The sequence below is a fragment of the Conger conger genome, chromosome 9 (genome assembly GCF_963514075.1).
Source record: "Conger conger chromosome 9, fConCon1.1, whole genome shotgun sequence".
NCBI classification, from domain to species: Eukaryota; Metazoa; Chordata; class Actinopteri; order Anguilliformes; family Congridae; genus Conger; species Conger conger.
The window spans coordinates 43875995-43902189 of NC_083768.1; the positions used below are offsets into that span (position 1 = coordinate 43875995).

Here is a 26195-nt window from a genome sequence, read left to right on the forward strand (position 1 = left end):
CATGCTAGGTTCAAACCCACAGGCCAAAATAGTTGCCTATATAGTGGCTGCCCGGGTTGGGGATGGTTGTACGTGTACAGTAGTATGCAAAAATGTTAGGCACATATTTTAAAAACGAAATTAATTAATGAAATTAACTGTTTTAAATACTGAAAAATACTATAAAGAGCAGTGAAGCGTTAAACTGAAACAAATCAGTATTTGTTTTGACCACCCTTCACCAAACTTTCCACAGTTCTTCTGGAGACTTTGGTATCACCAGTTAATCCCAGACAGCCTCAATCAAGTATATCAAGTATATACAGAAATAACACAATATTTCACAGTATTGTTTTTCAGTATTATACAACCAAGGACGTGCTGGATCAAAAAAGGAGGCATTATTAAAACTGAAAATATTTTAGGTAATGCTCTCATTTTTAATTAACTTTGTAAAATCCATTTCCACAGAAGACAGGACACAATTCAAATCTTTTTAAAAGTTTTAATTATTCTGCTGCAGTTTGACCACAGCATAAGTACAAGCATAGATTCTTTATTTAGGACTACAACAGCATTTGGAGCAATATATATATATATACGTTTCTCTCTTTTTCTGTAGATGTATTGCAATTACCGACCTTAGGTCTAAAACCTATGACATCACAACTGCTTAAATAAAGAGGCAAAAATATACAGTTTTTTTTTTTTTTCTTCCCAATTCACTGGGATTCATTTTGAGTAAAGCAAACAAACGGTACAAAGTCCAATAGCTGATGCAGTCCTGCGATAAATTACACAGATCATTACCAAGACCGACATAATTGTGATAATTTAGGAGCGGAAAAGGGACTGCTGTCAGCCGTCACACGCAGGCTTATGGTAACTGAAGGAAAGCCCTGGTGAATTTACTCAGCGCCCACATTAGTTCAAGCAATTGCAGAGAAATAAATGAACAGCCTATAGTTGGAACAAGAATTATAGTAACTTCTCAAAACTGCATAATTGCATGTGTGTGTGTCTGCTTAAGAAATGACATTTCTATGTACACATAGACAATGAACATGCGTAACTATTGTACAGTGGATTTAGTATTATGAGTGCAATTAAAATATTTTTCTATACTGTACATCATACACCTTTTTTGTATAAAAGAGATAATGTGATGACATGAACTGCATTACCCATTTTTGGTTGGTTGACAGCTTTTCCCACTATAGTGCTCTTACAGACTTATATAATGAAAGTTTTACGATGTCTCCGTTAGCTTATCTTTCATTACAAAAAATGCTTCGCTAGGTAATTTGTGACGAGGATCAATACAAAGTATGCCTTTAAAAATGCACAGAGGAATCTCAAATTCCAGCCCTTTATAATTTCTGTTCCTAAAAGTGGTAAAATAATGTGAAGGTGACCATACCTTATGCCGAACTGCATGTTATCGTGCCACATACCCTATCCTGTTAGGCTATACATACATTGATCAATTCAAGTTGTCTGAACGTCTATTCGATCATCAGGATTCAAAGTTAAGGACGGCGCATTGCAGTTGGGACTCCATAGATGAGTGAGAAATCTAGACCTCAGGTGACAAAACGTTGGTCGATACCAAAGGGGAGACCCCTCTAGCTAGTGCCAGTGTGCGTGTGTGCCTCAAAAACCAGGATGTGGACTTCAACTCGAAAAGACTAACAGCAAGCTAGACTACATTTCGAGGACACATAAGTCCGACTCAAAGCTGGAGAATTCAGGTAACGGTACACACACGGCACATCACGGACGTTATGCTCAATGTGTAGGAAACATGGGTTCACTTAGTTTGCCATTGAGGCGACTTAAGGACACAGTACCGCCCTGACTAAAACTTAAATTATACTATTCAAAGTCTATGGACACTGGAATAGCAACAAAGTTAAGACTGTGTTTATGACAGTTCTATGCTATAGACCACCCCGTGAGATGGCCTCCCATGACAACGGGTTGAAAGCAAAGGCGGGGTCTTCAAAAGGCCAAGAGCTTCTTTCTTTCCAGTATAAAGAAAAAATAACTCGGTTGTGTCTAATTGTTTATTCAATCGCCGTTTACTTTTGTTTTTCAATAACTGACACGGTCTAGACAATCTCGTTTATGCCGTGTGTTCAAACTGGTCTAACCGCGTAGCCTAACTGGCACAAAAAAATGGCAAGCAGTGGCACTGATTAGAATCCTCGTGAAAAAGCAAAAATAAGACGAAGAGTACCGATTCTGTTAGAAACCGTGCAATTTCGGAGCATTTTGTTTCATCCTTAAGTAACAGACGTATCTATTTGGGAAATGATTAGCAGTCTGTGTTTTTATAACGTAAGAAAGCGATAGGCTACGCGAACCTTTAATTCTTCTGTTTATAAAAAGACAAAGCACATTTTGTAGGCATTTCGAAATGTTATGCCACCCGGTTAATGTTTTTTTTTAATATCCTCTGTATATTACATTATTAACAATGTATTTCTGTGGTTTCTACCCACTGGGTAGGATATGTGCATAATATATTCAAGTTATGTACAGCACCTTACAAATAAACAGAGAGAGAGAGAGAGACAGACTAGTGAAAGAAGCACCTTTGGAAATGAGGCACGATGAAGGTGTAGGAGCTTGAGTGCAACTGGGTTCCTACATCAGCTCAAACATGAACGTTAGGCACCATATTTGCTCACATAATAGTAACATGCAAACCTTGAAGATATTTTTTTAAGTTTCGTTATTTACTACGACAAAGGGACGACGAGGGGGGGAAAAAACAAACGAAAACAGAGAAGCACAAACACAGCCGCTCATTTCTCTAAATAAGGGAAGGGTCAGTCGCATTCTACATTACGGTATAAAGCTGGAGAACAGACAGCAGCAGCGGTAGTAATAGTAGTAGTAGTAGCAGCAGCAGTAGCAGCAGCAGCAGCAGCAGCGATTGAGAATGAGGAAAACGCGGAAAGAATGCAAACTACACTCATAAGGAGTGACGGGGAACACAGACGATTGGGAGTCCATGTCCAGGAGTCGATGAAGTGGTTTTTAATCTCAATGTCGAAAATCAAAAATCCTGCCTTTTTCTTCAACGTTTACCAAACCCTTGCCAGCATATTGTATGCATACAATTCTAGGCTGCCGATATCGTCATTTGCACGTCCATGGAGTGTGTGGATTTGCTCATTACATAAACAGCAAAAATACACAAAAGGCATAACGCTACATTACGTCGTTCCGTAGCGAACACATTTCGGCGATAACGCCAATGTATCTGTAACACTGCACTGTACCGAGCGGATGTAGGCTACGCTTGACGCGGCCATTGAAAGTCCGAGTTTCAGGTGGGCAAATGAGTATGAGCGGAACTCCAGATTAAAATATGTTTGGTGGGGACAAAATAAATACTTAATTTTTTTTATTTTTATCACTGCTTGTGCCGAGTTATTTTTTTCAGTCAGCTGAGATTGGCCAACTGGAAACCTAAACTATGATGCAGACCGCTCGTTGACGGCTATCAAGAGGGAACTCGTACAAGACCTGTATGAACATCGACATACCCCCTACAGGGCACTAGCTGATAAGGCTACAGTGCCCTAAAGTACGTCTTATTGGTGGGCATGGGTTGGTTGGAGGCTAAATCTGAAGTCTCTGTCTGTATCTCCTCTATACAAACGTGGTTAACCATAGCAAATATATTACTTTCTTAATTACAATATCACATGAATAACTAGGGCATAGTTATCGAATCAAAATAGTGACAAAATATTTTTCGTATTTAAAAATAAGCAAAAGTGTACAAAAGTGGATTTCTGCAGATGCACTTCAAAACCAGAAGCTCCCATTACGCAATTATGAGCATCTGCTATTTCTTGCTCTGTTGCTACAAGAGTTTTTGCTTTCATTATTTCTTTCTTTTTTTTGCATGGAAGAACCCGCTGAAAAGCCTAGGTGTGGCGAACCTTGTCCAAACAGCGTCCGGGCTACTCTCTGAAGGAACCTGCAAGCCCGGCTTTGTAAAAGACACCCTCCGCACAAGGACAAAGGCAGGTAGTAAACAATGCACAAGTAGTCGTGGCTAGGGGGGGTTTAACGCTGCGTAGCGAGAGCAGGAGGGCGCGGCGACAGTGCACAGGAGGAGGCTAAATCTATGAGGATATTTAAAAAACTGACCCTCGCAAGCACAGCCCTTGACTTAATCACAGTTCTAAACCTGATTACACCATCACGCACGCGGTCTTCCAGCTTCTGGATTTTTTTTTTTTCTCTTTGTTGGCTTTTTTGACAATGGCGGAATGCGCATGGTACGTCTGTATGGAGACAGATGGCGCTAAGTGCAGAGAACGAGGGCCAAGGGGAGCGGGTGAACGTCTGCGCGATCTGAGCGGTCGGCTGGAAGGCCTGCGACAAACCAGCGCACAAAGCTGGGTGGGCTTGACCTGGAAATTCCAGTCCTTGGATTTCCATTAGATCAGGAAAACGGGAAAATGAATATGGGACTGCTGACCTGGGCCTGCTCATTTTCTCAGAATTCTGTCCGTTTCCTTGGTACTGACTGAAACTGGATGAGAGATGGGGGGGGGGGGGGGGTGGAAACATTATACAGAACCAAATTTAGCCCTAATCCATCACATTAAATGTACACAACAAAATCCAGCTGTTCACTCTCAACAAAGTGCCCGCGGGTGGACGGGAACTTTTTGCTGAGAGAAAATGAGTCCATCTTGAGAAAATTTGAAAACATGACGGTATGTCATTAAAAGAAAGGTGCGTTCACAATGACAACCCAAAGGCTTTCACTTCTCCATCTCCGCAGTGGGCAGTTTGACCAAGCGGGGGGGAGTAAAGTGACATACAAGATTTCATATGCTGTTCTCAAAACAGTGTCCACAGGCCTTCTACCCACCGGACTCAGTGGTCTGTTGGAAGCGTAATGGAATGTGAACAAGTATGTATACTTTTGTTTTCAAGTGTCTCCTCACATTTGAATCATGGAGATTTTAGGCTGGATCTGAGTACATGTCACGTTTTCAATAACAAAAAAGCCAGTTGCTCCCACTGAAAAATACCTTTGGAGCTAATGGACAAAAAAAAAAAAACACATAAATAATAAACAGCATTTCCCTCTTCTCTTTAAAACAATAAGATAGTGCAATATAGTTTTTCTTTTGAATGCTAAACAAGTCAATTCCCCAAAATGACTTCCACATGAAACTTGGCACTCAGATTTGGATTGGTTTTTCAATCTTGGTTGTGCACAAGACCTTGGTCTCGCAAAGAGAGTGACACTCAATCCTATGACCAGATGAGTCCTCAGAGTGGGCGTGGGGTTTAGTCAGTCTGTGCTAATCATCTTTTTCTGAAATAAATGAAAGAATAAAAAAAGTTGCTATGAAGCCAAAACATCCACGCAGCAGTCCTCGCAAAATGACTTAAAAAGCTCACGATTTTTTAAAAAGTTGGTTCCTCTTCCCCCCCCCCCCCATTTGTTTGCTTGCTTGTTGCTGTAGTAAAAGTCAACATCTAAATCAAGTGCAGAGGGAGTGTTAAGAATGAAGCCACACCCCTTTTCTGTCGAAGAGGTGGGGGGGGGAGGAGGGGGGCAGGTCCCCAAGACCCCGCCTCCCCCCAAACTTCACACCAGTTTATCTCTGCGCCCCTCCTTGGCCTTGATAAGGACTATTGTGCTTTCGCTCCTGCCCTGCGGGACTGTCCTGCTCCCGGGCCTCTGGGCCGAGGGCGCGTTATTGCTGTGCTGGTGTAGAGAGGAGGACGAGGAGGAGGAGGAAGAGCCGGGGTGGCGGCCCGCCACCTCGCTGTAGGCGGGCGGCGGCCCCTCCGCGGGCCCCCGGCCCCCCGAGTTCGTGGCGCTGACGCCCGAGTTGCAGCTGGGCGGGCGTGGCCCGCCGGCCAGCTCGCTGTCGTAGACGGTCCGGTTGGGCGGCGCGCGCACCGACTCGCGGTTCAGCTCCATCTGCTGCTCGGGGTCCCGCAGCTGCAGCTTGCAGGGCCCCAGGTACGGGGGCGGCTCCTCGCCGTCCGACAGGGCGATGGTGGGCGGCAGGTCGATCTGGTGCTGCAGGTATGGGTAGGTGGGCTGGAAGCGGCCGAATCGGTCCCTCTGCATGAAGGAGGGGGCGGTGAACCTCTCCCGAGAACGCGCCCCGTACATCATCTGCACAGAGAGGGGGGGGGGGGGGGGGGGGAGACAGGAGCAGTCAATCACCTCCTCCTGCTCCCTCGCACAAAGACTCCAGACACAAAGACCTCCGAGCATGCGGGGGGAGGGGACCGGGTGTGGGGGAACAGCTCGCATCTTTCATTATTACATCTCCGTCTGCTTTATGGCCCACATTTGTGTTGAAATAATTTGTATTCAATGAATGTTACTGATCGGCCCTGTTTATCTGCATTTGAGTGTTAGCTGCATACCATATAACCCCTTGATATACGTCTACTGGATAATGTGCAATTTTCTCGAGTGCACAAGCTGATTGTTTGGTTGATTGGAAAAGTATGCTTAATACAGCCGTAAAATAACACAACATTTTAGTAGATAAGCGGGCAACATTTATCAGAGCGACACAACAATGCGTTTATATAGCAATTGAGTGTGCAACAAAAATCTTTCACTATGATTAAACTGCGCCAGTTCCTCAGCGAGTAAACTGGAGCTGATAAATTCTGCGCCAAACCCTTCCTCATACATAAATCCTTCCCCCTCCATGTTACACTCGTTTATGAAAAGAAGGGGGTGAGGCCTGGCTAGGAAATCGGGGGGTTGAAAGGGGCAGGGGGTGAGCAGCTGGTGACCTCTGACCTCTGAGGCTCCGTGTTGCGACACCAGACTATCCGACGGCCAAGCGCACCCATCCTGGGAGAAAGGGGGGGGGGGGGGGGGGGAGGGGTGAGAAAGAAGGGTGGGGCGACATTAAAAGGGAGAAAGAGACAGAGAAAGCTGGACAAAGATCAGGAGGAGTTAAAACAATGCCCGGGCGAGGCGCGTCGGGTGGGTAGGGCCACGCCGATTGGCCGGGGCAGGCCGTGGCGGGGTGTGGTGCATGCTGGGACGGGACTCACCGGCCTCAGGGCCTCCTCCTGTCTCCTGCTCTGACTGTGTCTGGTGATGAGGGACCAGCTGGAGAGCTTGTAGTGGTTCAGCAAGCACACGATCACTACGATCATCACAGTCATCACCACGATTATAATGATTATCTGAACAAACTCCAGTTCAGCTGAAACGACAAGACAAACACAAAAGGGGAAGGGAGTGTCAGTCAGCACACCGCAAACAGCCTCCCACTCAAATTCCCAACATTCAGTTTTACTCTTCAGACCTGGCTGCTTGAAGTCAAGTCAACTGTACTGTCAGTCCGAAATATGTAGGCCACACAGGGGAGCGAAATAACGATTCTTCAGGACCAAGGAAATGCACTACCGATATTACTATGACAACTATTTCTGGGATTTGTTCTCAGTGGAATCAATTCAACCATAGGGGGGCAGCAGAGCACAGATGTTACAGCACGAATAGATCGCTATAAAAGGGAAAATTTACAATGTCTAAAAGCTAGAATTAAACATACATTTGTAGTCATATATCGTATATGTAGGCATACATTTGTAGTGACAGGGTTAACATTTTACAGTGAGCCTGTGTCACTCAAAGGACCAAGTCCAGACCCCCAGCATTCAGTATCCAGCTACAAAGCCCATCTTAACACCCTCTGTCACCATCACAAGAAACCAGCTCAAGTTCACATCCATATGCATGCCATGGTAACCAAATTGTATTGCAAAGCACAGTAACCAAGTATACAAGTAATTATCTAAAACACAACGGTTATATTATTCAACAGTTATATTCATTAATGCCAAGAGTGTCAACTGAGAGGCTTAAAAGCTCTCTTGTGCCCAGAAAGAGGCCCTGGAAAGAGGAAAATGGTGCACATTAGCAGCCTTCTTTGGACTGGCATCCCTGCAAGAATGTACATGTATGCTGTGCTGTGTTTGTGTCTCAGTATTGTTCTGTTTTTCTTTTGCCTTTTTTGTTCCGTTTTTCCATGAACTTTGTGATCTGGATACTTGTGTGAGTCCGGCAAAAACATTTCCGAATGTGGGATCAATACAACACCACAACTGCTACTGCTACGTCGACGTAAGAGTTTAGTCACTCCGCGTCTATGTCCCGACTCCATTCCTCTGGACAATATCTTCAACATTTCCTCCCTCGCAGCTCAAGGCCAGGTGGGGGGGGGGTCAGACGAACTAGGCTTGTTCAAATGCCATATCTGTCACCATTCTTCCCGGGATAAAGGGCTGCTGTTGTACAGGACGGTGATGACCAGAAAACTGGTGGCGGGAAAACAGGGACCACCGCCTTTGCTCAAACGGGCGGGTAGACGGGCAGAGCCGATCAGGGCTCACTGCGTGCTCCTGGACCGGTCTGGCACCGTGAGTCTCAGTAACGACGGCGTGCTCCTCGACCGGTCTGGCACCGTGAGTCTCAGTAACGATGGCGTGCTCCTCGACCGGTCTGGCACCGCAAGTCACAGTAACGATGGCGTGCTCCTGGACCCGTCTGGCACCGTGAGTCTCAGTAACGATGGCGTGCTCCTGGACCGGTCTGGCACCGTGAGTCTCAGTAACGATGGCGTGCTCCTCGACCGGTCTGGCACCACGAGTCACAGTAACCATGGCGTGCTCCTGGACCGGTCTGGCACCGCGAGTCTCAGTAACCATGGCGTGCTCCTGGACCGGTCTGGCACCGCGAGTCACAGTAATGATGGCGTGCTCCCTATGGAGCGACAGAGCAAGAGGCCAAGAACGAGAGACGGAAAGAAATAAGGGGGAAAGCGAGAGAAGGAAAGAAAGAGAGAGCGGGGGGGGGGGGGGGGGGGGGGAAGAGCACACTGGCTCTTAGAGATGGCTGACCCAGAAGAACAGGGGCTGACAGAAGCTCTGTGAGGAGCTGGGCCAGAGGTTATGCTTCATGCCTCAACCCTCTCACAAAACCCCTGAAATGCACAGCATGTACGTGTATGAAATGCAGCATTATGCAGTGCCCAGGGCGTCGACCCGTTTCACTCAACATGGAAGACCAAGGCCTTCGGCGAGCGACTTAATAAGGACGGTACGCGAGCAATAGGCCAGCTGCATCGTATCAAGGGAGACAGATGAACAAGCTGCAATCAATGCATAAGATTTTGTCTTATGCCCTTATACAGCCATACCCCTCTACCACCGACATGTCTCCTGAACACCGGCACAGAAGGGATGTTGCCTGGCGACAGCAGAGACCCGGGTCGTTAGACGAGGTTCCCCTGGCCTCGCGTTTGGCACGAATTCAGCTGATACAGGTGCGTCCCGGCCGCAGCTCTGACGTAACTGTTCTCAGACGGCCCCCCGCTGGCGACCGGCCGGGAACACGGCGTATCGGCTGGCCGGGGCGCGGGCGTGTCTGCGGAGAGGAGCGGGGCCCATTACTGCAGCTGGCCCGACCCGGACCGCCCCCCCCGGGCTGCGGCTCTTAACCAGATTAAAGGCTGGGAGGGATCCAGGCGGCAGGGCCGGGGATGTGATGTAACCGCTTCCACCAGGAGCGGGCGGCCGAACTGGGAGCACGGAGCTCCCGTCTCGCGGTGGGAGAGGAGGGAGGGCGAGAGGGAAAGAGTGAGACGGAGGAACAGTGAGAGAGACGCAGAGAGAAAATGAGACGGAGAGAGTGAGAGAGACGCAGAGAAAATATGAGAGAGAGAGAGTGAGAGAGACGCAGAGAGAAAATATGAGAGAGAGAGAGAGAGAGAGAGAGAAAATATGAGAGAGAGAGAGAGAGAGAGAGAGAGAGAGAGAGAGAGAGAGAGAGAGAGAGAGAGAGAGAGAGAGAGAGAGCGCCGGCTCTTAGAGAGAGAGTCTCAACCTCGTCCACTTTCTGAACAGAACAGAACAGTTTGTACCGAGCTGGTGGAAACAGAGTGAAAACAGGCTGGGTGCAACAGAGCCCCTAGTGATAGCGCTCTCAGCAGCACGGCTACACAAGCTACATTCAGCAGCCGACGCTCTGCCCGAGATGAACACTGAGGCGGGAATCAAAAGGGCCTGGCGCTCCCGTCAACAGAGGGACCACGACTTCAGTGTCCGCAGTGTGCTCTGTGGACGCACGGGACACAAAAGACGCACTGTGCGTGCGCTGTGTGGCGGGGCGCGGTCGCTGATGTCGCCAAAGAACATGCTGTCCGTCCCCTTAGCCCGCGGATCCAAGCCCAGTGCAGGATCCCCAAGAACAGAACCCCACGCTAAGCGAGGGCAGGGTCGCGGGGCACCAAACGTCCCGATTCCGACTGTACGCCGAACAGACGGACTCACAGCCGTAGCCTCACCATCCTCATAACCCGGCAGCTACGGGAAGAAGTGTAAATGTCAAGAGGGCAGATCAAAGCCACTTATATTGTGCGCGTAAAGGTCTTTGCCGAACAACAAACAGCAAGGATATTTATCGCTTGTGAAGATTCATAATTCCGGAGCACAGGACAGTAATTACGAGATATACTTGTAAAAGTTCCACAGCCGGAAAAGCAATAAATCTATTTCTCACCGCGCGGCGAATGAAATGATTTTTTTTCCCTCTGAAAGGCCATATGAGGGGGGACTACCCGCAGCAGACGGCGTGGCACAGAGAACGTACTCCAGCCGTCTTGCGCTTACAGAGATCAGACGGGTAAAGCCTCTTATTGCGGTGGCACAGAGCACCATGTCACGGTGTTAATACAGAGCAGCAGCAGCAGCACCACCCGTATGACCGGCAGGGGCCTCTGCAGACTTTCCCCAGAAACATCCGGGCTTCCAACGAGAAGGGCTTCTGTGCTAAAACTGCTCGATAAGAACGGAATACATTTTGATTGACTGGTAAAAAAAACCCAAAAAATACAAATAAATATGGTATGCGCACACACCGCTCCAAAGCTCTCATTCGTTCAGACATTTCTTGTTCTTCTTTGTCAACCATTTCATGGCAGTTTTTATAAATCAGCGGGTTTCTCGTGATCTGGTCAGGACAGGATTTTTAGGAATGGAAACTTCAATCTGACTGCAAGTCATTGCAATGTGACTTGGCGGGGGGGGGGGGGGGGGGGACAGGATGGTTGTGGTTGGGTGAGGACATTCTTCTGGTTTCGCAGCAACAGGGCTGGGGAGACTGGTCTCCTGGATGCTGAGGTCACAGGTCTGGCACATGGCTAAGCCTATAACAAGGCTCAGAGAGGTCACATGATCACAGGATCACTGGCTCCAAAGCATCAGAGCACATGCATTCCTGCCCTGTCCACACAATGGGCTCCTTTTTGTACTCCTAGCTCCACCCATCGGGAGAGGCTAGAAAAAGAGGTTAGGAAAAGAGGTGAAGACGAAGAAAAATCTGGGAAAAATGGGATTCGGCAAATGGAATGTTCTTGCTCCTTCAAACGTCAGTTAGACGTGGCAGATGGGGAGAGATGGATCCACAGGTCGATCACTTATACATCAGACTCTCTGAAAAAAGACCTCTGCAAAGGATGCGGGGTCATGTTTCCTTACTCTAAAGGAAAGCTTGGGAGTCACGATCTTCGACTTCCAGCTCCTAGAAGGAACATTTAACAGGTAGGAACGTCCTTAAAGATGGCGGTACTCGATCAATTCTCCACATCAGGAGCAAGGGAAAGAAAAAATGAAAGAGGAGAAACATAAGCGAGTGGAATGAGTCCATTGTGCTCGGTGAAGACCATTGTGGGGTCAGGGTCATTCATCTTGAAAACTTCCCCTGATCCAACACCGATTGTGGGGCATCAACATCTTAAATATTTCCGTAACATTCCCATTATTAAGGCATGCCCAATGCATGTAAAAACATGTTTGCTGTACTTAAAGGTGGTATAAAACCATAAAATGGGGCATTTATTTCCAGAAATATATTCAGAATCAGATGATGCCTACGCTATGACACATAGACCTCTTGTACCATCAGAGTAGAACGAGTTTCACACGTCATCGACACAACACATCTAAAACAGGCTTTTTTTTGTCATTTCACTGAACCGAATTAGTCATCAGGAAGAGCACAGGGTTGGGGTCAAATTCTATTTCAATGATTTCAGTTCAGAGAATGAACTGAAATTCAATAGAGCAATTTAGAAAAATCCTCAAAAAATTTAGGACCATTCATTTCGATTACTGAATAGGTTTTGTGATTCATTTCCTGACCGGACGGAGCACCTCCTCTGCTGTTCTGGGGTTCTGGGAATGCCACTGCAGCAGGATCCGGAAGTACAGGCGAGACTGTAAAACGCACGAGACGCTGGATGTTCTAGGAATGCGACCGGGGCTACGCGCGATCCGCCGGGTTCCGCCCCGCGCCGGGTTCCGGCACCGTTTCCCCGTCGGGCTCCGCGGGGTGGGAAGGAAGGACGCAAAAACAATGGGCACCTTCCTGTTCCGACAGGCGAGGCGGCGGTATCGCGCGGAGCGAGACAGGGCGCCGTGGCGACGCGGGCCGGGGTCCGGGGAAACAAAGCGTGCGCGAGAAGCCCCGAACCCACCCCCCCTTATCTGCACCGCTGCACCAGGCCGGGGGAACAAAGGCCAGAGCACGTCCCCGTGGGCGGCGTGGGCAGGAGACGCGCCAGTTGCCAGGTTTGGCCCAGGGCACGTGCCAGACAGGGGGGGGGGGGGGGGGGGGCTGGCTCGCCGGGGACAATAATCTGTCTGTTGCTGAAATGTTTCCTGGCAGCGGCGAGCGAGTCATGAGCGGGAAGCAGGTGACAAAGAGAGAACATGGCTGTCCTGGAGCGAGCAGCCCCTGCAGAAATGGACTGGAACTTAATGGGTTTCATAACTCTCTGTCTCCCTCTCTTCTCTCTCTCTCTCTCCTCTTTCTCTGTCTGTCTGTCCCTCTCTCCCTCCTTCTTCTCGTCTCTCTCTCTCTCTCTCCCTTTCCATCGCTCCATCTCTCATTCTGTCTCTGTCTCGCACTCCCTCTTTCACAATCTCTCTCCCTCTCCGCGCCGACACACGCACCCACGTATGTACGCACGCACGCCCGCCCACACAAACACCCACCCCCACACACCCACGCACATCGTGGTCATACTCAGATCTGCTCAGTAACAATCTTCAGAAACATTTTAAAAAAGGTTTATAGAAAAAATAAAGAATAAAAAAATAAATAAAAAAAGTAGAAAGACAAACGTCTTCGGGCATGTAGCGGCACTGCGGGCTCTGCAGACGCAAACGCTGAAACCAGACACTGCAGCCGGCACCCCAGAGCAGGACTCCGAGACATAACAAAACCGGAGGAGGGGGGTACACAGAGCAAGACGGCAAACAAAAACTTGTTTTGTTGTACCAACCCCCCCCCCCCCCACTTCCAAAATAAAACCGAAGAGAAAAATAAACGCCGTCTCCGTGTGCACGGCCGGTTGTGCGGGCAGGCCAAGCTGCCACGGAAAGGTAGGCGGGGGCAGGGAGGCCCGGTGTAATCACGTTCCCGCGGCGGGAGCGATCCATTTGTGGCGCGTTGGCAGAGCGGCGCTGTCACCCGACGCTGCCCCGGCGTCTGACCCCGGCGCTGAGCTCAGATAAGGCTCGTATTAAAAGGCCTCCCCGGTGCGGGTGCCAGACGGGTCTAGACTTCCCGTGTCATAACAGACTTTTGCTGAATTATTTAACCTGGCGGTGGGGCTGAGAGGCGGCTCAGACTGCTTCCGCCCAGACGCCACCTGCTAGAGTTCCCCCGCCGCCTCTCCAGGAAGACCGTCTACCTTCCTCCACACGCCCGACTGTTAAATATTTGCTTCAGATAACACTGATAACGGCTGGAAACTTTGCCGGATTTATGGCCTCTTTTTTTTTTCTTTCTTTTTTTTTTTTTTCAAAACCCAGTGCAGCAATTAATAAAACGGTAACAGGGGCATTTGTAATTACACAGTAATTAGGGCAGCTGGGCTTCCAGTCCTCTTTTTCGTTGTGGCGCGGCACGCGCACGGAGAGGAGCGCGCGGAGCACGCGCTGTGGCGCCGGCCCCGTTTCTCCGGCGTTCCGGCTCCGCTCCGTCGTCCCGATAAAGCCGGTCGGAATTCAGCAGCTGGCAACAGTACAGCTGGCAGCCGCACTTCGGCAGGGAGAGTGCGTCACGTCTCTCGGAGTGACCCCGCCGATCCAGCCCGGAGTGTAAACCGTCTGTTAATGTATGACAAAAGTCTGGATGAATCACTGCGTTCGTGCACACCCCGCGATGATAGCCCACGTTCTATTTTGGGAATGCCCGCATTTTTCAGTCGCACACGCTCGGTACTTATTAACGCAATCAATTGACTCGAGCTACTCCGACGACAGATATGGGCAGTGCAAACACGGTCTTCAAACATATCTAATTTTTTTACAGAACCAAGCCCACAAGCCAAAGAAACAGGGCTGCCATTTTCAATAGTTCCGCCTCAACTCCCAGCGGTCGAGTTATGGACATGCCACCAGAGGCTTGGGAAAGACACCGCATCTTAGACGAAGCTCAAACAAAGCCGGACCTCTACCATCACTCCAGGAGGGCTGGGAACAGCCTGCAATTTGTTTAAAACAAATCCTGGTTTGTGGATATTGTGGCTTAGGGGAGGTCCACAGTGAGACTCAACATAGCTCGAGGTGTTGACTGGGTCCTGTGTGCAATTTCTTGTTCAACTACTTCACAACACATGGGTCAATACATCGGAATCCACACGTATTCATCTATCACCCCACCAGCCAAAAACCTGATTTTATCCCAATCGGAAATCTGCACCCATGTAAAACCATTATTTCTCAGTGGGCAAAAAGCCTACATAAAAGCCTATATGCTGTAGAGAAAAAAACCCCCAAATTGGGTAGTTTCAAACCAATCAAGATTTATTGTAAATATGAAGCTCCACAGGCTTACTTTGTAGAACAAATTTGCCAATAATTATGTCCACATGTTTGCGTAAATTTAATATCATGGGATAACCTTAAGCCTACCGCTTTAGCCTATTGTTCAAACAGCAGAATCAGACAATAGCCTTGGAAGCTGCTCTATAAATGTAGTTACAGCAAGCAACTAACAAAGCTGCTACAACGCAGCTACCAATAAGAGAAATGTAGCAAAATAAACTGAAGCTACTTTTAAAGAGTAGTTAACTACACTGAAGCTACTTCATGAAAAAACACAAATTAGGTCACCTACGGACCATGCCAGACATTGGCCAACACTGTGTTTACGGTCCCTCTTTAATTAACATAAAAATGAATTCATAAGCAAAACAGTTCATTTAGATGCATGTTTTTTTTCACGAATTTACCTCACTCATAAATCAACTGGCTAAAACATAAAATAGTCCATTCCTTTGCCTGAAGTGCATTGAGAATCTAGTTTAGAGTTTATTAAAGCATCAACAAAAGGATGTCATGCATTACTAAAAAAAAAACACAAAAAAAAACAACAAAAAATCATCTCACAGTTGCACCGCAGGAATAATGAGAGGTAGCTACTGCTATGGTACAACTTGAAAGATAATTATTCTTCAAAGTAGTTAAGCTAGTAGTTCCGTTATATGTAGTTCTGCTGCCCAACACTGTCAACTGATGCATTCCAGACAACAAACGAAGCTTCAAACATTTAATAATGAATATTTATTCGATCAGTCAATCCCACATAACCAACGGGAGGTGTAGTGACCAGGTCTCATTTCCTTCCCTGACCACACCTTATGATGCTGCATGTTCCTCATTTTCTTCACAGCGAAAAACGCTACGGGTCGTTAGACTGCTGGACTACCCGGCATACTGCAGGCTGCGCTTAACCGCAGAGTTCTGCTACCTGAACAAGGTCAAAAGCGAGAAGCCATCCCCACCGCGACAGGTAACCGGCACGTGCGATAAATGCGTATTAATCACGCGTTAAGTAGCCGTTTTAAGGCGTAATGCATCGGCTCAAGATTAAAGAGGCAATTTCCTCTGCGGCAGGCCCCTACGACTGCAGATGAGCTCCGCTCCGTGTGTGCAGACGCCCGGCGCTCTGGAAAGGTGTAACACTGACCTACATTAATCCCGCCCGGCGCGTGATCCTACGCCGGCATCGCCTCGCTGTGACTGATGCATCTAATCAGCTCTCCTGAGCGCCATCCGCCGCGGCCATCACTCCGGGAGCCACTCTGAGGGGGACGGGCGATCCCTCAGCCCGCCCAACCTCCAGCGCGCACGCACGCGGGATACGGGCGATCCCTCAGCCCGCCAAACCTCCAGCACGCACACATGCGGGATACGGGTGATCCCTCAGACCGCCTCCGAGGTGGACCATAGAGCCACACGACAGGCCCGAGCCTTAATCTACAACCTTAATCTATAGCATTAATCATATATTATACAATGTGTATTACACATTGTTACCAATAATAATTACTTGTTATCAGAAATATTACCAATTTCATTATTTGTAAGTACTACAAAATCCTTTGTTGGCAGGATAATATATAATTTCATGTAAAATAAACGGGTTGATGAAATCATAAATCATGAGAATGTGTGTAGGCTCTTAGAATATATATACATATATTTAAGTTAAAGCTAAAAAGTGTGCCTGCAGGCTATAATGTGCCAACAAATATTTGCTTCACATATCCTCTATGAATGCTAGTTCCCCCAACATTTCGGGTGCCTGGTCTGATCACGTCATGATATGCACAATATCCTTAAACTGAACTGGCATATCACATATGAAATCAACAGCCCCCTTTATTACATCCATATAAGACATCTGCAATCTGCAGTCATGACTCTGCGTCTTGCTGTTCAGATTGATTCTCGTCAAATCAGGCAGCCCCTGTAGGAAAGGAGCAGGAGTGATCGGTGGAGAAGGCCACGGTGGTTCACATCATTTTGAGGATGGGGGGGGAAGCTGTGTTCTGAGAATTTACACTCGCCCTCTGTGTACCATTATTAATTATTTACAACGAAAAAAATTCACAAAACAAACAAAGAACGTATGAATCCAGACACGTCCTAACAATAAACAGGAAGCACAGACCGTGTTTGAGCCTGCTCTCACCTAGCTTGAGGAAAGATGATGCCAATAAGCATACAGACAACACCAAAAACAACAACAACAAAGCCTGCTAAGTGCACGGCACCTAAATCAAGCATCCCGGGTCCAAAAGGGTCATTTTTCAAAATGTCAGTTCAGAGCGCAGGGGAGCAGGCGGCCCAGCCCTCGCCCGGCACACAATGGGAGCAGCCTCTCTCCCTGATTGGGGTCACCCCGTGAAAGGGGCAGGCAGAGGGTGGCTGGGTGGAGGGGAGACAATCAGATCCCTGTCGGAATTATAAATGAGGGGTCAAACCAGACGCAACCTCCGCCCCGCCTCCCCGCCCCGCCACCATGGAGGGGGGCGCAATTCAATTTCAATACCAAAGTTTCGGCGGATTTCAACGAGGGCCGCGCGGACAATGACTCGACACTTAACTTGATTAAACCGAGGCTTCAAACCGGCACGGCAAATCAAACCGTGGAGAGCTTAATATCTGCAGGCTGATATATAAGGGGCGCTGGAGAAGGTGCAAGTGCGTTTCTTTAAGGAGGTGGAGGAGGACTTAGACGCAGAGAGTGAGATCTGTGTTCAGGCCGTCCTGAGGAAACGGAGACAAAGGGGGACCCTGACTGATGCCCAGGACCTCAGCCCAAGGAGCAGGTCCCGCGATGACTCCAAGTTGAATAAATGCATGCAGGATGAGCACATCTGAATGCAAAGGAGCATTAAGACAATAGCAGTCTGGCTCTGCTTGGGCCTTCAGTCTGGCCGCGGAAGACAAAGGCGAGGAGGGTCTGCCGGCTTGCAAATGACGTGCAATTCAAATGAAATGTTTGCCTTCTAATTTCCCCAGGGAGCTCATTTCATATGTAAGAGTTGGGGGGTATATCCCAGCTTTATTACCCCTATCCTGTAACATTAACCCCGTCAGATCACATACGTGATTAGAATATTCCTTACTCAATATTCTAAAGCTGATGTCACAATCACTACTGGTAATTGGAAGCAATGGAGTTCAATGGAGTTCTAGAACATAGACTTAGAATTGAGAAACATTCCAAAGAATCTACTCTTTACAGGGCTAAAAACCTCAATATTTATCACTGCAACTCCAACATCCTGTAGTGGCAGCAAGTGGATATCCAGACAGGACAGACCGGCGGAAATTGAAGCCTCCACTGAACACCCACTGCAGATTCGAGGAAAGGACTCCATTCTCTATTCTGTCGATAGCCTGTTCCGTGAAACTTGCACCTTTCAGAATCCTAACCCGTACCATCTGCTCCCAATTCCATTTCCTTATAAGTCTGCGGTATTAAGAAGCTTATGCTGTGACCCGACAGACCCTCTAACGGAGGCAGGGGCCTGGTAAGCCTATGTATCTGTGGCCGGTTCCCCAAGTTCAGTGTGTCCAATGACTATCTGACAGCATATAGACCACATGCTTCATCACAGACCCTGTGGTTTAAACAACAAGGGAAGACAAATAATCAAGCAATGGAATACATCAACTTCATTTAAACTTCACCATTAGTCTACCATGTATTCCCGGGATTTCAGTTAAACAATTGTTAAATGGTTCCAATTGGCAGGCACAAAAAAATAAAAAACCAGTTTCACTAAGTGCATTTGCAGAAGTAGCATTATACCACATTTGCATGCACTATTGCACAGTACGGTTAACCAGGATGTGAAACAAGACTGATCTCTGAGAATCGCAGTCACGTGACCAGTGATTCTCATCCAGTCATTCTGATCTTACACAAAAACATAATGCCAGCCCGTTACACAGTTCTCAGGCAGCTATACAATGCGAGTGAGCCATTTCACATAATGTTCCCACTACAGGAGACCTATGGTGCTCTAGACAGTTTATTGTGTATTGAACATCGATAAACGTCCTTGTGCCCGTCTCATTTACTACATCACGGCGACTTCTTTTGTGGCCAAGCAAAACCACTACAGGAGTCATCAGAACCTGCAGTTAGCACCAAATCCAGGCCATCTCAGCACTCCTCTGCTGGCCAGATCGCGCTAGCCACAAAAGTTGGCACAACCAAACGGTTAGGTCCATATTTATCAGAGGAAAGAGAACGGACAAACTACGACCCAAATCCCCCAGCCATTACAAACAAACTCACGTCCTCTTATTCTCTTATTTGAATGGTCATGGTGCAGCAACCATGGGCAAAGGAGATACCCACCATCAGAAGCTTGGTCTCTCAAACCATCTGCCGCGGAAACACCCTCTCCTCGAGCTTGCACCAACAAATCAGTAAATGCAACAAATCACTAAAAAAAGCTTTCACCCCATGCCCTTCAGCTTTTCCCAGTGCACTAGCTGTATGGTGGCGCAACTCCACGCTCACCTATACTTAGCCAAATCACAGCTCAGCTTCGGCCCTGCCTGAGGCTGAGAGACATCCATCGCGTCTGAGACGGAAGCACAACTTTTGTTTTTTCCCTGACATCTGAAATGGTGGTGCTGCAGATACACTAAACATAGGAAAGTGGGTGGACTTGAGGGATATGACACTGACACACACACACACACACACACACACACACACACGAGAGGCACTACAGTACACTGCGACTGCAGTAGCTACAGTACCCTCATAGCTATTAAAACCAGGCCGGTTCTGAGGGTGGCGTGCAAACAGTACTACCGTTAGGCGAGACCAGACAGCTTTCAGCAGAATCATCCTCTAGCCTCCTGAGAGCCGAGCGCTTGTAGGACGTTATGTCACCTGCGTCAGCCGTCTCTGGGGAAGTGAACGGAGCGGATTTAACCCGTATGTAACCGCACTTTAGTTCCACTTCACACTTCAGCGATGCACCAAAAGGTGACAGACTAGAATTTGCGAAAAGGATCCAAATACATTTGCTTAGACCAGATTAATCTAAAAGATATAAAGACATGACAGATGTATCCCATATCACATTGCTGTCATGTTTTATTTTGGGGGTTTTTTTCCTAATACTGTACGTTCAAAAACCCGACTCTTCCCACGGGTCTCTCGATTACACAACTGTCATGAGATTCTTGGCTGTTTTATCTGTCGACTTCTCCTGTGGAGTTTTACTGCCTTGTGAATGTTAGAGCGACCCTGGGAACAGGGAGTACCTGTGCATTTTGGCCATGACCTTGAAATGCAGGATCAATTCACTGTGAAATAACAACAGCAGACTGCACAATTCTTCAAATTAAAGTTTGGCATAAGTAGCAAGATTTTTTAAATTGTTAATCAAATTCAATATGCCAAGCAGATTTCCATCCGAAGCTTTAAAATGGTGGACATCAGGTAGTCGATGCAAGCCTCGCACAATGCCCAATGCGTGTCTGATCCAATTTCTCCAATAACTGCAATGTAACTCATAACATTGTTATCCATAAATATAGGTGCATTAGGACAGCAAATGTGTGAAATTCAGAAATGCTCTTTAGCCCTGAAGGTCTCATATGCCAAACACATCTCATTCCAAATTTAGACATGAAAATGCCACAGGATTCTATAAAGTGTCCGAAAGGAGGAAATGTATAGACTTAAACATGAACTAAATCGAATTCCTCTCTAAAACCAGAGCCTGCGAGGGGCGGAAATAAGAAATGTACCAGGAAGCATACTTCTCAAACTGGTCAAAAGGAGCCGGCAAAAGGTTCAACGCGGGCGCACAAGTCTACGGCGGAGCTCTCCAGAAACACACAAAGCATGCTGGGAGAGCAGACCTCGACCTCGGGCTCTATCCATCAGGGATCTCCGCCCGTCAAAAACACCCGAGTAAATAAACTGCGGCCGAGACGAGCGACAACCCCCCCACCCCCCCGATGAGTGACTGTCGCCCCGCACCAGCGCTCTGCCGGGCCACCAATCTGCCCCGGTCCCAGAGGCGCTGTGGGGGCGGGGGCCCGGGAACAAAGGGACCCACGGCCAAAGTCAAGGCTGACTGAATGTACCCCGCACCCCCCTTATCTGCAGCGCAGGCCTGCGGCTCAGCTGGCACCTTGGGGGGAAGGTGGGGGGGCAGGACACACAAAAACCATGGCTGACCTCTTCTTGGCTATGTGGATGACCCCCTCCCCCCCTCAATAAGGAGTAGGGGGGGTTGACTTATTTCTCCCCCCTGCCAAAAAAAAAAATATGCATGCAGTAATTCCCACCGAGGAAGAGACAGATAGATGTACAGGAGCTCTTTGGTGGGGATCCCACCCGTGAGGAAATTCCTGCCGAAATTAATTACGGAAGCTCTGGTTACGACAGCGCCCACCAGAAGCCCCCTGTGTGGGTTATCCGTTCGCTTTTCGCTGCGATGTTTTCAAGCTGACAAGAAGAAAGAAAAAAAAACGAAATAAAAATCCTCTTCTCAGAACCCAACCCCCCACTATCAACCCCAACCCATCTCACACGCAGACAATGGAGAGAGCACACTTCTGACTGGCAACCCAGGCAATGATATTACTGGGGGGTGGGGAGGGGTGACAGTTGACCTCTGGAGTCACCTCATCAAGTGCATCCCCTCCCCTAACCCCAAGCACCGCATTAATGGGAATCTCTATATTATTCTGTAGAGCACAGGGCTCAGCTTTGGGATAAGGCGATATTCCAGAAACAAACCTGAGGGGGGAAACTCTTGAGCAAAAGCGAGACTGGATGCGGGCCGCAAGCAAAACATTTCTCCCTGCGGCAGTTTTGCCCCCCCCCCCCCCCCCCTCCAACTGCTGAGACTGAGAGAGAGAGAGAGACCTGCTTCCCTCCACACAGACGATCTTCTGATTCCCAAACAAAAGATGTTCTGTACCTCACCCAGACTCAGACAGAAAAACCTGCACCTAATTAATGAGAGAAATCAGGTCAGATTTAAAATGAAGCGCACGCACAGATGCATTAATTCAACACGTTCTACCAAGCCGATGCCTAGCCACATTGACTCGACATCCCAGACAAGAAAAACAGCCCCAACAATGGGAAGGAAGCGGCTTGGACAGAACTGACACGCGATATTAGCTGGGAAAAGATACAAAATTAGTACGTGACTTTCCCCCCCTCGCACGGGCTACAGTTAACGAGGCTTCAGGACACAGCTGCCTAAACAAGAACCCTGGGTCTGTTTCCATGGCCTTCTACTTGGCCAGGGCCTGGCCCCAGCGGATACAGAACAAAACCAGATCTCACTGACGATGACATCACATGAGCATGTAATAAAAGGGAGAAGACTACAGAGCCCATATAGGAAGAGCCAATGACCCTGCTATAATGCTGAATCCCTTTGGTTTTTGACACATTTTCTAATTTCATTCAATTTAATTTATGCACCAAGGCACTGTGCTAGGATTTCTGATCTCTCATTGGCTCTCATTCATTCCAGAACCTCTTGGCATAACTGATATTTTCCTATTGCATTTCCTCTTGCAGTGATTTTCATGTCACTCGTTATTTCTGAGAACGTCAAAAGGTCGGTTAAAAAGAGATTACGTATGAGCATCTCTGCAATGAGTATATGAGTAAGTCAACGTGTAATTACATATAATTACTGCTCAATTACAGGTGGCTCAAGTCATGAAATACAGATGTTAATCCACAAAAAACGGAACAGATTTGAAGTCAGGAATAATAGATTTGTATTGATACATTTATATATAATTCTACTATATATTATTGCATGATATGAACATATTTATACAAAACAGGCTCTAACTGGGCAGATTCCCATATTCAAACAACGTGTGCATTACAGTTCATGACACACAACCAACATAAGCCAAACTTTTAATTGCAGCAATTAAGGCTAAGTGTCTTGCTCTGCATTACAACCACAGAGTCTCACCCAAGATTCACAATCACAACCTAAAGGTCCAGAAACCAGCATTCCAACCACACTGCCAGACAGGATAAATGCATCCTGCTCAAGGCTGCAGCTTCAGTCTTTCAGGGATCGGAGGATTCAGACCCAAGACATCCACGGGCTCACCCACGACGGGGCCGGCACATTACCCTGAGGTGCAATTTCCACTCGTGATGGCTAACAGTTAGCAGGAGACTGCACCCTTCTGATGTCTCCATTTTTACCCTTCGTAAGAAGCCATTCCAGTGAGAGTCTGTGTTTCTTTTGGCTCCAGGAGTCAGAGCCTTCAAACATATGTATTTTATTTTCCAGACAAGGAGCCCGGTGATCACAGCCTAGCTATTCCACTTCAGTTCTTCCCATGTACACTACCAATGCCAATGTGTTTGACAGAAATTACCCACCTATGATATTTAAAGTTATTTGTGTCAAGCTTTCAGCCAATGAAGCTAAGAGGGCTAATAACCTGAAGGTAAATATTGACATAAAAAGAGAATAAGTCCCTAGGTGATTACATTTTAATTGGGTTTTAGACTGTTATTTTCCTACACTTACCAAAATGAGACATGCAGAAACATAAGTCTAACTGAAAAGGTCAGTATTGCTTTTATTGCATTAGTAACAAATTCCTGTAATAATCAAAATCTCAGAAATATCCATCAAGTAACATGTAGAAAATTAGCAGGATTTGTCACTTGAAAACGACAAATTAACAGTTCTTCAGGCAGAAAATGTTAATTGTCAATGTCATTACCTAAAAGAACAAAAATAGCGAGTTCCATTACGGCATGGATCACTTCTGCTCCTCTTGTGAACTAGATTCCTATTTGTAATTTCAATTCTCATCAGCAAACATCTCTGGCCATTTGTCATAATTTGGCCAGAGACAGTCCCGTTCCCAGGAGTGTTTTTCACCTCCCACCACCCATTCTTTAGTGCCCCTTTGTCCTCGGCGTGGTTCAGACAACCCGGAGCTCTGTCTGAACCAAGACAGTCTAGGGAGAAGTGGGGGAAGGGTGAGCGCTTTATTCTCTGACGAATTTGTGTCCATTTCAGTAAAGGAAGAAAAAAAAAAAAACTTTTAAGAGCCAGCATTAAGGGGAAAAGACACTTATGATGCCCTTTAAATTTGAACATGCTAAATCATACATCATAGAATAAGTCATCAATAAGTAACATTTTCCTATTCTAGCCATGGAAATATTAAGGTTTGCCAGTGGTGCAATATTTTTATTGCAGTAGCAACGTTAGCTCGTGGTAGCTATCTAGTTAGCCCGTTCCCACGTCTTTGCAGTCTTGCCATGTCTGAAATGCAAGACCGAGGAAAAGATTTTTTTCGCCCGCAGTAATTTCCTTGGGATTCATACGAGTTTCAACACGAGAATGTACCCAGACAGAAGTTTACGTCTATCCACATAAAACGTTAGTCTAAGTCAGGTTGCAGCTAGACTAACTTCTAACAACACGGCAGCTAGCTAATTGTTTTGTGCAATTGAAAAATAATATCGGAAACATCCACTGGAGAAACGCTTGCCAACCATTCTTTTTCTGAAGAATGGACATATCAGCTTAAAATGAACAGACAACTAAGCTAGCTAACGTTGACGATCCTGCTCTCGCTATCTGTTTGATTATTATTACGTTAGAATAGCTCATCGAAAGACGACACAAACGAGTAAAATTAACTGAAAAAGTACCAACCAACATAGCTATACACAAATAATACAATGTCGTTAAAAATAGTTAACTAAACCGCTAAGCACTCCCTTTAAAATCCACTTCTCCCCCCCACCCACACTCGGACAAATTCACTGTCGTCTTGAAAACCTTTAGCTGGCTGGCTAACTCGATCGTTAGCTTACGAACACAGTGAACCAGAAATATTGCGATTCTGTCTCGGCCATATCCGAACAAAATCTCGAACATATTTTCTCAAATCTTACCAAATGCGCCAAAACCCAAATGTTATATGCAAATACATTTGAAAGAAATAAGTAAATTAGAGTTTAATCTACCGCACAACTTACATATATCCATCCCCTGGGGCTGGGATCCGGTGCAGTTGCAGGAACAAATGACATTGGAGTTAGAGTTGGAGCTGCCCCGGACCGTTAGGTTTTGCATGAGGATCGGGAGAAACTGGATACCGGGGAAGAGCCGCCAGTTAGCGGCCCTACGCGGAAAGGGAGGACTACTTCTACAGCGGCCAGCTGTAAAAGTCTTCCTTTCCGGCCCCGTATTTTTCACGCCATGATCGCTGCCTCCCGGCGTAGCTAACGTTGGCTATTAGGAGTCGGCTCCCCACATCTTGCCGTCCTGCGTTTTTTCCCCGTCTTCTCCTCTCGCATTCATTCAAAAGATTGCCTCTCGGTTACGTGCTCCTGTGGGCAGGCTCAAACCCCCCCTAACCCCCCTCCTGCTCTTTGAAAGAGGGAGCGTTTCCAGCCAGACGTGAGGTGGGGTGGCGGTGGGGGTGGGGCCGTTTGAGACAGTCTGCAAGGAGAGAGACTGGTGACAATGGCGGTGAAAGAGGGGCCGGCCGGTCTAGCCAGTGGGAGTGTGGGCGGTTAGAATTACACACACTCATTAGAGCCAGCCACGACCAATCAAGGCAGCCATTGAAGAAGCTAACCTTGGTGTGACCCCGCTGTCTCGCTGATCTTCAGCAGATGTGTCCGACCCCCACCCACCCACCCAAACCGTCTCGTCTATAAATAACCGAGGCAGTTTTTTTGTAAAGTCCAGCTGGACAAGAACGATAACAAGGTCTAAATACACACAATCAACGTTAAAACAGCACTATAATCACAATTATAAAAGTATTAAAGTGTTTTTCTATAATTCGTTTAAACGCTCCAGATGAGGCATTAACTGCATGTTCAAACCGTAATATTCGTGAATCATGGTGCTAACATCTGAAATAAGCTCAGTTCTACTTTGTCAGAGAAGCGGGTTGCTATATGTGGGCCAATAATTTTGCACATAATACAAGTGATACGTGATTCCCCCGCCCACAGACCCTCGGCTACAGAAAGACAGCTTCTGAAAACTAAACCTGCCCAAAGTTTCCCCCACTCTAGCAACTGTGTTTCCAGGCAGAAGTGAGGCAGGTTTCATACGAGCAACGGACGTCTATTTCCACCTATCATGCGCATTACGACGGTGTTGCCAACAACATTTATTACCCACAATAGGAAATTATTTGAAAACATACCAATCCATGTCGACAAAGAGTAATAATGTCAATGTAATATGCAGACTCAAATGTAAAATGACATACTCAGTAGGCTATAGCCTATATCGTCCATTCAGAAC

General features: G+C 47.2%; 1 protein-coding gene across 3 annotated transcripts; it reads right to left on the reverse strand.

The window, feature by feature from the left end:
- Positions 1 to 470: 470 nt before the first annotated feature.
- LOC133137299 (low-density lipoprotein receptor class A domain-containing protein 4-like) lies at positions 471 to 26195 on the reverse strand. 3 transcript variants are annotated; one of them, XM_061255485.1, is made up of 5 exons: positions 26095 to 26195; positions 24908 to 25373; positions 7057 to 7211; positions 6797 to 6850; positions 471 to 6151 (listed from the first exon to the last, which is right to left on the reverse strand). In XM_061255485.1, the coding sequence occupies exons 2-5, from the start codon at positions 25002 to 25004 to the stop codon at positions 5612 to 5614; spliced, it is 846 nt and encodes a 281-aa protein (XP_061111469.1). In that variant the 5' UTR covers positions 25005 to 25373; positions 26095 to 26195; the 3' UTR covers positions 471 to 5611. The 3 variants fall into 3 exon arrangements, with proteins under 3 accessions (XP_061111469.1, XP_061111468.1, XP_061111470.1); XM_061255484.1 differs by lacking the exon at positions 26095 to 26195 and having other exon boundaries at positions 24908 to 25530; XM_061255486.1 differs by lacking the exons at positions 6797 to 6850; positions 26095 to 26195 and having other exon boundaries at positions 24908 to 25530.

Excerpts from the sequence above, each read along its gene's own strand:
- LOC133137299 (XM_061255485.1), bottom strand. The coding sequence starts at position 25,004 with ATGCAAAACCTAACGGTCCGGGGCAGCTCCAACTCTAACTCCAATGTC. Across the intron at positions 7,212-24,907 it reads GCCCCAGGGGATGGATATAT|CTGAACTGGAGTTTGTTCAG; the intron begins GTAAGTTGTGCG and ends TTGTCGTTTCAG. Across the intron at positions 6,152-6,796 it reads CGCAACACGGAGCCTCAGAG|ATGATGTACGGGGCGCGTTC; the intron begins GTCAGAGGTCAC and ends CTCTCTGTGCAG.